Below are 12,280 nucleotides of genomic sequence, written 5' to 3'. Positions count from 1 at the left end.
GATGCATTTCCTCCTTTGTGGACTTTTTGCCACACATTAACTTCAGGCCAATAGACGGGAATGAGGAAAACATTTTTATTTTACCAGCAGTACTTCACATTTATGTACACACTTAAAAAAGAAAAGTACCTTCATGGGATTTTTGTATGCATAGTAGTCCCTTTTTTAATGTTTGACAAATTCCTGGCTTGTTTGAAGGACACAGGAATGGTGTCGTCAAAAGAGCACCGTAAACATCTACTTGGTTTTCAATGATTTACCGGCAGTGTCTCAACTAATAAAAGGGCATTATGCTTTACTTTGTGTCTTTATTTGTCAGTAATTCTTTCCGTAGAATTTTTTTCTTCTATGTAAATACTGTTTGTTGTATTTTCTCAACTCAATATCTTGCTTTCATTTTCAACATATTTTTTAAGGAAAGTGTGGTTATGTACTTACAGGAAGGGATATTAGTATTTTTCTTCTCGGCCAAAGGGAGCACATTCTAATCTTCTCACATAGTTTTCTTGCATCATTAGTTTAATTTCCAAGACAGTTTTTTGTATTAGCTTTATTAAAACACACAGAATTGGAATGTGGAATGTCAACTGGATACTTCTGTTGTATTTACATGTTTACAAGCATCAAACATTACCACTGTTTGAATTCACATTTAATAAACTAATATTTAGCACGTAAAAAAGTATACTTAATATACACTTAACACTCATTGATTTCATAATAAAATACATTAAAATGGAATAATACAAATGATTCAATACAATAATTCAACAATGTATGTATTTTTCTAATAATTTCTTATTGTGTTTCTGTTGGTTTATTAGTGTCATTGTATATGACTGAGAGCTTTCAGTGCAGTTGTGAGAGAAGGGTCCTGCAGTCCTCAAGTCTGTCCAGCCCGTCCACCACTTCAATTAGCCTCTCAACCTTCTCCGGGGGAAGCACCGCCTCCACGTTGCTTCTGAACTTCTTTCTCAGGCTCTCATTGGTCAGTGGGTTGCGCCAGTGACCGTAGAAGGTGTCACAGCGTCCCTTCAGAATGTCACCGTCAACAAGGGTCACCTGCATTTCACCATACATGCTGTTGAAATTAGCTGGGTTGTCTTGGGGACACTCAATGTGAACGCGGCTGAGCAGAGCGAGCAGGTCAGGCCGTCTCATGGCAGCGGGGGAGAAGGACTGCACAGTCACTTCCCCATCCAGGAGAGCGCTGCAAGCATTGAATTGAAAGGAGTGGCGGGCCTCATGCTCAGAGTCGGGGAAAGGCCTGTCAATGTACTTTGATTTGGGTACTCTGAGCAGGATTTCTTGGACTTTAGCTGGAGAAACAGTGCCAGGGCCAAACCCCACAATAAGTTTATGGACTGAGGCCGCAGCATCTGCCACCCAATGCATCCCCAGATGGGCAGGGAAGCGCTTGAAGCCCATGTCCTGCTCCTCCAGTAGGAACATATGGCCATCATCATTGGGTGATTCTAAAGGCTGCGGCACATAGTCTTCATAAAAAGCACTGAAGCCAGCCACACCGGCAACTTTATCCAGGACCAGAGGACTCGCTTCAAGGCCTCGGGAGGCCAGCAGAGCAGCCTCTAGCCCCAAACGTGAGGCGTTACCGATGTGAAGTGGTTTCGACTGAGTGGCTGCATTAGCCATTGGGGCTCCTGACAGAGAAGCAGCAATAGCCAAGGCATGACTGCACTGGGAGTGATCCAAAGACAAGAGGCGAGCACATGCAGCCGCGCTTCCCATGGTACCCACCACGCTGGGAGGGTGAAATCTGGTGATGAGCACAGAAAAAAAGAGACTTGGACAGGTGTTTTGGAACTATTTACCCCTGTGACTAAAGGAACCTTTTCAATGGGTGCTCTCTTTAGAGAGCCTATATGTGTGTGTGTGTGTGTGTGTGTGTGTGTGTGTGTGTGTGTGTGTGTGTGTGTGTGTGTGTGTGTGTGTGTGTGTGTGAAGGTGCCTCTTTTTACAAACCCCTACTCTTTACTTTGAGGGCTTTAAAGGAGTCATTCGTCATTTTAATGTTTTTTCATTTCAAATAAACAAGCAAATAATCTGGTGAGTCATTTTACTTGGTGTTAAACACTTTCCAGAAGTAATTCTGTGTGATATTCTCCTCAACATTGCTAATTGTGCTAACACTACCCACAGGGCCCTGCAGACCTTGACATGACCATAATAACACAGCTTTCACGGCTCACAGACACCACAAAGAGGCTGCACATTACACTGCACCGGCCTTCTTGTAAACCAGCCTGCAGAGATCAGTAGGGTCAATTATGGATCTCTTCAGACTCATGTGGATACTTGTTCTCCATGTAAAGTACAAATAGAAACTCCTTAACATGGAGCCGACTTTATATCTATTCTCACTGTAATGAGCTAGTAAAATATACCCTACTGCAACATTGCTATCAGACTATATTATAGTATTCATGTCTAATTTGACTCTCTCTCTTAGGCGCTTACCTCTTGGGGATGTTGTGGGCTTCAGAAGAGAACCTCATCAATCTGCCTTGGATCTCAATGCCGATGTTGAATGCCAGCAAGAAATCCAGACCACTAGGTTTGCTGTTTGCAGGCATCATGTCACTGAGAGCTAACACAGCAGGAAGGACCGCCCCTGAGGGGTGAGTGGCAGGGTGCCATGTATCATCAAAGTCCATGGAGTGAGTCTGCAATCAACAACCAAATTGTTATGAATAGTAGTAAATGTATTTACTGTGCTTCATAAAATAATACAGTAGCTCGTTTGAAACAGTTACTATGTTTAAATGGTACCAGTTCATCTCCTTTCCATGTCGACGCTTACTGTGGCCAATAGATTTTGTTCTGGAAAGCCACAAATTCCATAACAGGCTTCAAGGGTAAATTCAGTATTTTCCTCCAGGTACGGACTGGCCGTAGGGAAGTTCGGGAAGTCTCCAAAGCTGCTAATCTTTTAGAAACACTATACCGTTTGTATTTATCAATGTCTAACATCAGTAGGCACTGTATGGCCTCGGCCATGGCAAGGGCCAGGCTGGCGGACCGCCGCAGACAGCAGATCTGGCCAACCTAATACTATAAATATGCAGGGGGAATACGTGCAGCCTTTCCCATTTGGACTGATTCTAGTATGTGTTGGTATCTGATTGGCTGATTCATTTTCATGGTAATTGTGACCTACTGTGACCTGTGTTCCAGCTCACCTAAGCCTGTCTGGCCAGTCTTGTTTTAAATCAGTGCAATGGTGAATTGATTCGACAAACTGAGGAGGCACGTGTCAGTAAGGCATGCTAAAGTATCTAAGGCGTCAGCATAATTAGATTCTCTTTTTACCACACACGCTGGACAAGTGTTAACATTTCTGCACTTTTGGCTCTTGCATGAAAGGCCTGGTTTCCAGTTCCAGTATGCACTGTGGACAACAGTGACGCATTCCACATGTTTATACTTACAGCCACTCCATTGACGAAAGCTGCAAGTGTCGGGGACAGTCTAGTCCCCTTGCGGCCATACACAGAGCTGATGTTATCAGGAGCATACATGTGCTTAAGGTCAAAAAAAACAAACAGAGAAAGGTAAACATAGAGGTTCGCCACAAGGATATGTTGAATACAACATTACAGTACAATACAGTCACAGATTGTGTTATCGCATACACACAATGAACTTTACTTTGTATCACTCTTGAGTTGAAAGCTGAATGAGTTTCTTTCATATGTCAAACAGAAATGTGGAGCAAAAGGTCACAAGACAAAATTTGTTAAGATAATAATCTTTTTTTTGTTTTGACCTCATCTGTCCACACACCTGTTGCACTGACGTATGACTAATGTTGGCTTAAGGTCAAGCAAAGACTTTCATCAGTCTCATTGCCTTGTATGAGATAACACCTTCAAGTTATTTCTTTCCCCTCTGACTCACCTGGCAGTGCTGCAGGGCCAGCTCAAACACGTCTGTTGTGCTGCCAATCAGACCGACTCCAATGCTGTCCAGCACCATCCTTTTGCTGCGGTGAAGCACGACGGAGGACAAGTGCTGGGGCTTTACTTGACTGATGAACTTCCCATAACTGGCTGTGACTGTGTTCTCAGGGTCTGGACGCCTCAAGGCTGCAGGTGCAAAGATCAGAGCATGTAGTGAGATTAATTAAGGCAGGAGACCAGAAGTAAGTAAAGTCGTATTTTCTTTTAATTTAAGTGAAAATGTTCTGTTGTACATGCACATGTGTACCTTCCACTGCAGACATGTGCAGTCCTCTGACAGCCCACACTGGTCTTATGGTTTTCTATAGAAAAAACATGTTTTACATTTTTTATGTTGCTGTTAAAATGTCCACATCTTAGATTCACTACAGGCCTTTTATGCCACAGACTAAGACCTAATCCCAATGTTAAAATAATATCTATCAATAAGTTATTATTACCTGGAATGTGGAGATCATGGCTTCAGTCAGTTGTAGCTCTTTTTTTCTTAGTCTTAGATGCAGGAGGTTATAAGGAGGATGATTTTCAGGATTATGCTTTTCAGATTGAGAGGGTACCTGCTTTTTATAGTCCAGGACTCACAATGGCTTCTGACACTGAGCTGGGAGGACCAGGAAATGGCAGGTGTATCCGTATTACAATTCTTTAAGATGAAGTGGAATTTCCACAGTGGTTGTCATCACTATTGTCATAGACATCATCATCATCGTCATCATCATTGTAACCATCATTGTTATTCCTTAAGTGGAGAAGGGTGGTACTTTCTCAGGTTAAGAGAAATGATGTCACGTTTCAGGTAAGGGGATTTCTTTTAACTCCTCCTACCTCCACGCAAAGAGGCCTTATTTATGACACTCTTTTTTCCCTGGTTAGAACAACTCAAGTTCGTCTGTCAGGGCATCTTCACCAGGTGAGTCTTTAATTTAATTTGCTGCATTTCTATTTTCCTGAGATTATTTCATGTTATATTTAAAATGCTACATAATTAATCAACGGCGTAACCATGCTTTTCACATTGAGGTAAATATCTGCGGTTAGTTCAAATCTCTGTCAGAACACAATTTATTAGATTTATTTATGAAACTGACCTAATCAAAACCAGTATGTGTCTTTTTGTACATTTCTGTCTGTTAATTATGAATGAAAAGCTTACTTATGCTGCTTTCCAGTCGCCGCACATGGAAGTTAAATACAGCCCCACTGTCTCTTCTCACTGTGTTCAGCCCACTTCAGCAGGGCAGGGCCAAAGGTTTCTGTAAATGTTAAAGGAGAGGAGACAGAACAGACAGAAGAGGAGATAACAATGTGTTATCTGCACTTAACACTATATTTATGTCCTTTAAAGTTATTATAATTTTCTTTTAGTCTTTTTTTTAAATTTTATTTTGGTGCAATGTTCTACAAAAATATGGCATTAAATTGCTAAATGAAATATTCAGAGCCTAAATAAAGTAATTATGAGAGAAAACAACTGTTTGCTTTTTTTAAAGTGGCGTGATAAAGAAAATAAAGTCGCTTTACTTTTGGAAAATATACATACATTCATGGTTATGTCTTCTGTGTCATTTGTTAAATATTCAGTGGAACGGCAGCTTTACAAAAAAGACATTATGGCGACATCAGATGGATTTCCAGCCAGTTTCTATGGTGAACCAGGAGTGTTAGGCATGTTATCTAATGGGATCAGTGCATTCCTTGTACTGCTACAGAACTTCAATACAGCAAACACTGGCAGTGCACCTATTGGGGTGGAGAACATACTTGCAGGTACAACTTTTTGAAAATCTGTGGAAATTATACAATAAAAAGTCATAGAAAAGTCTTAATATTCAATTATATGTTTTTTTATAGGTGTTCATCTCATCCTGATTGGTGGTGTATGTCAACTGGTGGCCGGACTGCTTTCCTTTAGAAAATATGATCACCTGAGTGGCACTGCCTTCATTGGGTATGCTGCTCTCTGGGCCAGCTTTGGTGCCACCCGAATCTACTTTGGTGTCATAAATGAAACTTGTATACCCAAAATTATGCCACAACAGATGATGAACAATGTGTCCCTGTCCACTAACATGATAAGGAACAATACCATCACAGAGATCCGAGTTCATCAGTTATGTCAGCTATTAGGCATGTCAGCTATCGCTGGTCTGGTCCCCTATATCCTTCTGTCTTTCGTCCTTGCATTTTGCTCTGCCACGGTCAACTACATCATGCCTTTTGTATTTGGAGCCATTACAGCCACCTTAATTTTTGAAGCAGTGGTTCTGGTAGCAAGCTCCTGGGCGCTCGTGGTTTCTGGGGTTCTAGAATTGCTTATTTTGATTTTTGCCATCTACGGTTCAGCTGCACTGCTTATCAAAGGTCTGACTCAGCGTTTAGTCCTCAAAGGTTTCGGTACCCCCCTGTTTAATGTTCTCCTCTTAGGGACCACCAGCTCAGCAAGTGCTCAAAGCATTGGCCAAGAGAAAAAGAAAAACACGAAATATGCAGAGCCCATGGCCTTGGGTTTTTTCTGTGACACCGTTGCTCCCTTCATCTTTGCTTTCTACAGCTTTGGGTACATGAAGACCTTTGGCTTAGGAGCCACTTGGGTCTCAATCACCACAGTGGCCCAGCTGTTCTCCAGCTATTATGCCCATCTGCGCCAAGACTGCTACCACACGACTAAGTTTGGTCTTCATGCCACATATTGGCTAATCAAGGCGTGGGATGAGTTTGTGGTATCTGTTGTGGTTGTGCACAACAGTGAAGTAGTCTCAGGGAGAGCAATGATGGTGGGGAATTGGTTCTTTGTGATAGCAGGCATGATGCTCTGTGTGGGAAGCCTGAACACAGATGTCTTTGAGCTCATCCACAACATGCTGTTTGTCCTGCTCACACTCTCAACAATCCCTCAGATTCCTCACCAGGGATACTACATCTTCTTTGGTGTAGCTTGCTCCCTGTTCACTGCAGCCTCCTTGTATGGTACTTTTTCGCGTCTTATCAACACTATAGCAGAGAAGTCTCTAATCCCTGTAGGACCACAGCCAATCTCCTCTGACCAGTTGAAGAAGGCTTTGAAATGCTGCAGCACCATGCAGGAAGGCCAGGAGGCACTGCCTCAAACTGACCAGGCTTCAGACGCCCTGTTCTACCTTTCAAATGGAGTTGCAGCCCTCTCAGCGCTTCATGTTAGTTCATTCAGCACAAATCCTGCCTTCCTTCGTCTGACTGTTCCTTGGGTCCTCATCTCTGGAGCCATCATCCAGGCCTATGTCAGCCGACTGCAAATCACAGGGGCTGGCCGCTTTGGATCAGTCATCCCTTCCATCTATGTAGCAGTATGGGCAGCCTGGACCTGGTTTAGGTTTGCAGGTATGTCAGTACAAATATGTTAAATGTAAACTTGTTGCAACTAAATCACACAAAACACTGATCCCACATTTCTCTACTCTAGGTAACCTGCTTCAGTTTTCAACAGAGACAGCTTACGGCTTCACAGCAGGAGCCATTGCTCTTCTAGTCATTAATGCTTTCCTAATGCTGATTGGTAAGATGTAAAACGACATATGTATTTTTTTAATATAATTAAATTAAATATAATGAATTAGTTGTTGAACTTGTTTTCTTTCTTTCATCTACGTCAGCTGCCTATAGAAACCTGGTTTTGCTGTTTGTAACAGCAGTCATGGAGGTTCTTCTGGTCTGTTTCCTGCTTTCCACTCTGCAACAACTGCCACAAGAACTAGAAAGTATGTATGAACAAAGCTTCATTAAAAATAATAATTAAAATAAATATGTATATATATATATATATATATATATATATATATATATATATATATATATATATATATATATATATATATATATGAATAGAATGAAATGAGAACATCATCTTTAAAGTTATTGAAACATTGTGACAACATTTTATTTGCAGTAGCCATGCTTGCCCTACTTTCAACAATGTGTATATATGGAGCTCTGGCATCGCTGGTGAACTGCATCTTCTCACAGAGGCTGCTACCTATGGGCCCTCCCTTAATAAAGGTAACCAAATAAGACGCCTTTTGCATACCTCTGCTAATTCAATAAAGGTCTGTCATATTCTAACCTTTTTTTTATGAAACTGTCCCCCTCTCAGGAGGAATTAAAACAGGAGTCTGCTCCAGAACCGTCCTGCCCCGTGACTTATTCACAACTCACCAGCGGTCTCCTGAAGATCGCTGGCATTCTGCAGGAAGGAGGAGTTTGTGGTATTCCTACAGACACTGTGTATGCGCTAGCTGCCTCCTGCAAGAATCCTCAAGCTATTGAGAAAATCTACAATATTAAAGTAAGAATGAAAAATATCCTAACTTGGGATCATGTAGAAGGGAAATTTTACACAGATCAATGAATCCAGTTCCAACATGTTGACTTTGATGTAAAATTCATCACCCTGTGATCTGTGACCCCATCTAGGACAGACCAGCAGAAAAGCCCGTCTGCATTTGCATCTCTAATGTGGAGCAGCTGGTGGAAGCCAGGCCTCCCTTCAGCCCTCTGCTCTGGGAGTTCATGAGGAATGTGTATCCAGGAGGCATCAGCTGCATCGTCAGCAAAGGAGACTGGCTTTTTAAACTCGGTAAACTCTTCAGCTTCAATGCTGAGTTACTGAATTCACTTGATTCAGCCTATAAATCTAAATGACCAGTATTTACCTGACCTTTTTCAATCATTATTTTGTAGGAGTAGGACCAGCTTATGACCGTGTTGGCACCAGGGACAGCATCATGATCCGGGTTCCTGACCACACTGTGACGGCCCACCTGTGTGACATCACCGGGCCCCTTGCTATCACTTCAGCAAATCCCAGCGGAGAGCCGGACAGTACTCACCACACCATGGTCATCAAGTCAGTGTCTCTTCATAGGACTTAGATTTCCTTTTTACAGCAGAAAAAGATCAGTGTGTCTTGTTTAACAGAATGAAAAATGTGTCATGGTGTAACTGAATGCACATTCACTCACACACCCTCCCCTACTATTTTTTATTTTTTTGCCACAGTCGACTGGGACACAAGATCCAGGGGGTTCTGTGTGATGGAGATTCAAATGAAGTTGTTGCTTCCACTGTGGTCAACTGCCTGAAGATTGATGAAGGTCGGTCGCAAAGATATCCCGAGTACGTCCTTTATTTTTTTGTGTTTTCACAGGGACTTTCTAACTCAAGCCTATCTTATTGTTTCTACAGGGACTATCGCCATTGTGCGAGAAGGCTGTGTCCCTGCAGTAAAGGTCAGACAGATATTCGAGAGAGTGAAAAACACTATGGTGTGATTGTCTTGTACCTCAATCATCTTCCCCAGAGAGCTTCTTCATGACATGTCCCATACAATATCAGCACCATTCAGATAATTTGCATGTGACAATCTCAGAGACACTTTATCAACAATATGTGAAAGAATAAGTGAATGTGTGTGTATTGCTGGTTGTGGATGAGTATAGCTGGATGGATGGATATTGGCCCATACTATAATGAAGTAAACATGTGTTGACAAGTAAAGAACCTCAGCTGATGTACCCACTTATTGAATATACAATGTCTTAGCTATATCATTTTGTCAAAACAAAACTGCAAGAACTTTTATTTTAATAAAACAATTGTTTTTAATATTTTAATGAACTGTCTGCTGTACATGTTGATCTGAAAATATGTATTTATTCATTTGAATTGTACTGTATGTTGACAGCAATGTTGCACTTATTTTAATATTAAGAGTGGAATAAAACATGTCCAGTATTTAAGCACACTGTGCAAACAATGAAGTTGATAAATGTGTAAAGTTTGTGTCTCAAAATAATAATAAAAGTAATAATGTCACTACTAATGTCATTTTAATTGATTCATTTTTTTCAACGCTGATGACTCCATGAATTGTAAATCACTTGCAATCACTTTCTGCCCATCACAAGGTCTAATTTACAAAACATAGTGCACTATTGATATTACAGTGCACACGTTTCACCCACAAATTACACCAGATTCAGGAGGAACATATCTGAATGAAATTGTGAGGATAGTTTAATTCTGATACAAACACAAACATTTATTTGACTGGTCCTCAGTAGCTGTACTCTGGGAGAAACTGCCAACTGATCTGGTTTAGGTTAGATCAGAGTAGATGAGACTTTATTGTCTCCCTTTGAGAAATAGTATTATATGAAGGATGATGATGTCCATAGTGCATTCAAAGCACATTCATAAGAAATAAAGGCTTTATAAAACTATTAAAACTATATTTAGAACAAAACAAAACAACTTACAACAAGGTTAATAGAGGATCATACATGTTGGACACATTGTATTATAAGTTCAACCTTCAACCAAAGTGAAAACAGTGTTTGAAAGAAGAATCTGATTACAGCACATTATAGCTATGATAACTTTTACAGTTATGAAGACACATAGAAAACTTCTTGAAGTGATGATACAAATCAAAAATTCTAAGTTTCGGAAATGGAACAATTCCTTATAAACATCAATAATATGCGTCCAGCACAACCCTCAGCGACTAGCAGGGGATCGCTCTTCTCCACAACCCCAACTGGGTTTGCCAAAAGATGCATTGGTCCGTATGGAACGTAACTCATTCTCTTGGCCATGACAAGTCAACAGAAGATCCTCCTGCCATGGTCATGCGGCGACTGCAGCATGTCCACAAATTAGCTGATGGTGTGGGGCGCCATGTAATAGCTGGACAGCAGCCATATGTACTCGTAAACAATCCCCTGGAAGGCAGTGCGCAATCTTTTCCAATATACTTTTTTTCCGATGGGTCATTGCGGTTGATAATGAAAAAAAGGGGCATCATTCACACTTCACACGCCAATATCCCTCCCTTTGCTTATGTGAGTCCCGCCATGTGCATCAATAATTAATGGGTCATATCAAAGAAAATCTCTTTCTTATTTCATGTAAGACAAGACAAGAGCAACCTAAAGACATTGTGCACTCCATATCAAACAAACACACATTGAAAGGTTACACAAGAAACACTGTCCAAGTGATCGAACAAGACCTACTTAAACGTATCAAGGAAGATTGGTCTAAACGTGCCGAACATACAGTAACATGACCCCACCAGGACCATGCTGTCGTTTGAAAAAAAAAAAAAAGGATCCCTTTGACTCTGTATTCAGGCAAAGTGGGGCTTTGAGCTAAATGCTAAATTAGGCATGCTAATATCCTCACATTGCCATCTGGAAACATGTGTTAGATAGCGTTTGGACAAAAATGTCAGACAGACCATTTCAGCAGTTCAATCAAAGTACTTGTTTCAACAAAAGTAAAGTGATTACAGAACTGGACACTGACAAGATGCAGAGTATAAATATCAGTGCAATTATTAACGTAAAGTGTGCATGAAAGATGAGATAGTGTGAGGGGATTGTAAGGTGCATAAAAGATACAAAGGGACACTTTATGTGATGCTGCAGCCTTCGAACAACTGGTAGAGTGACTATAAGACAAAAGAGGAAAGAGGTGTGAGAAGTAGAGCGAGCATGAGTAACAGGACCTTGCTTTTAAGCTGGAAACACTAGACCCAAAAGAAATCTGAGACATAGATTTTTTTATTTACAGTATATATGTTTCAAATACATCTTCATGTGTGACGTCATTCTCCTCTCCTCGGTTGTTTTTATAAATGGCTACAATCCCGAAAGACAGGTTGGATTCAATGTGTCTCATCTTATTCGGTGTTTTGGATGTATTGGTTGTAAATGGCGTCATTATGCATTGTGGAAATTCCCATATAAATTCAAGATTAACAGGAAGTTTCTGGAACAAAAGAATGTACAAGCACTTCCTGGAACTTGTATGGTTTCAGGGTTCAATTACAGAGTTCTCTTTTGTTTGTTGATGCGTGTACATTTTAATAGCGGGGGTTTGCAAACAATGTTCAGCAACTTGAGCCACTAGAATTGACGCGCATACTGTAATATGAAGCAACGATGAAATGTCAATTGCCATGTTGAAAAAACAAGGAAAAAATCTACTCAAAGGAAGATTTTAGTTTTCACAGTTTAGATTACATCTGAAAATATGTATCTCATGGAGACAGCAAAATGTATTATTTTGATCTCAATGGGAGGACAAAATCTGAAATAATAATCATATCACATAATAGTCATGGGTTTTCAAAATGTAATCAAAAATTACTCTTATAGCAATACATTTTATTTTCCTTATATATCACTTTCCAAAAATATAGAATACATGTTAAACGATAAACTTAATTTTCATTGAAATAAAATTGTCCTGACACATAAAAA

At 40.5% G+C, this 12,280-nt stretch overlaps 1 protein-coding gene across 1 annotated transcript; it reads right to left on the bottom strand.

Moving 5' to 3' along the window:
- Window positions 1-849: 849 nt before the first annotated feature.
- On the bottom strand, window positions 850-4,438 carry irg1l (immunoresponsive gene 1, like). Its single transcript, XM_068595380.1, has 6 exons — window positions 4,421-4,438; window positions 4,228-4,282; window positions 3,919-4,106; window positions 3,450-3,542; window positions 2,479-2,684; window positions 850-1,777 (listed from the first exon to the last, which is right to left on the bottom strand). Exons 1-6 carry the CDS (start codon window positions 4,436-4,438, stop codon window positions 850-852), a joined length of 1,488 nt encoding a protein of 495 aa, XP_068451481.1.
- Window positions 4,439-12,280: the final 7,842 nt, after the last annotated feature.

This window comes from Clinocottus analis, unplaced genomic scaffold (assembly GCF_023055335.1).
Source record: "Clinocottus analis isolate CAN_PGR_092001 unplaced genomic scaffold, fCliAna1.0.p SCAF_10, whole genome shotgun sequence".
NCBI classification, from domain to species: domain Eukaryota; kingdom Metazoa; phylum Chordata; class Actinopteri; order Perciformes; family Cottidae; genus Clinocottus; species Clinocottus analis.
This window is presented reverse-complemented; position numbering and strand designations above follow the sequence as displayed.

What these genes read in the sequence shown, in the direction of transcription:
- irg1l (XM_068595380.1), bottom strand. An exon ending in CTTTCGTCAATGGAGTGGCT is followed by an intron (nt 2,685 to 3,449) that starts GTAAGTATAAAC and finishes TGTTGATTGCAG; the next exon opens with ACTCACTCCATGGACTTTGA. An exon ending in GCCCACAACATCCCCAAGAG is followed by an intron (nt 1,778 to 2,478) that starts GTAAGCGCCTAA and finishes GCTCATCACCAG; the next exon opens with ATTTCACCCTCCCAGCGTGG.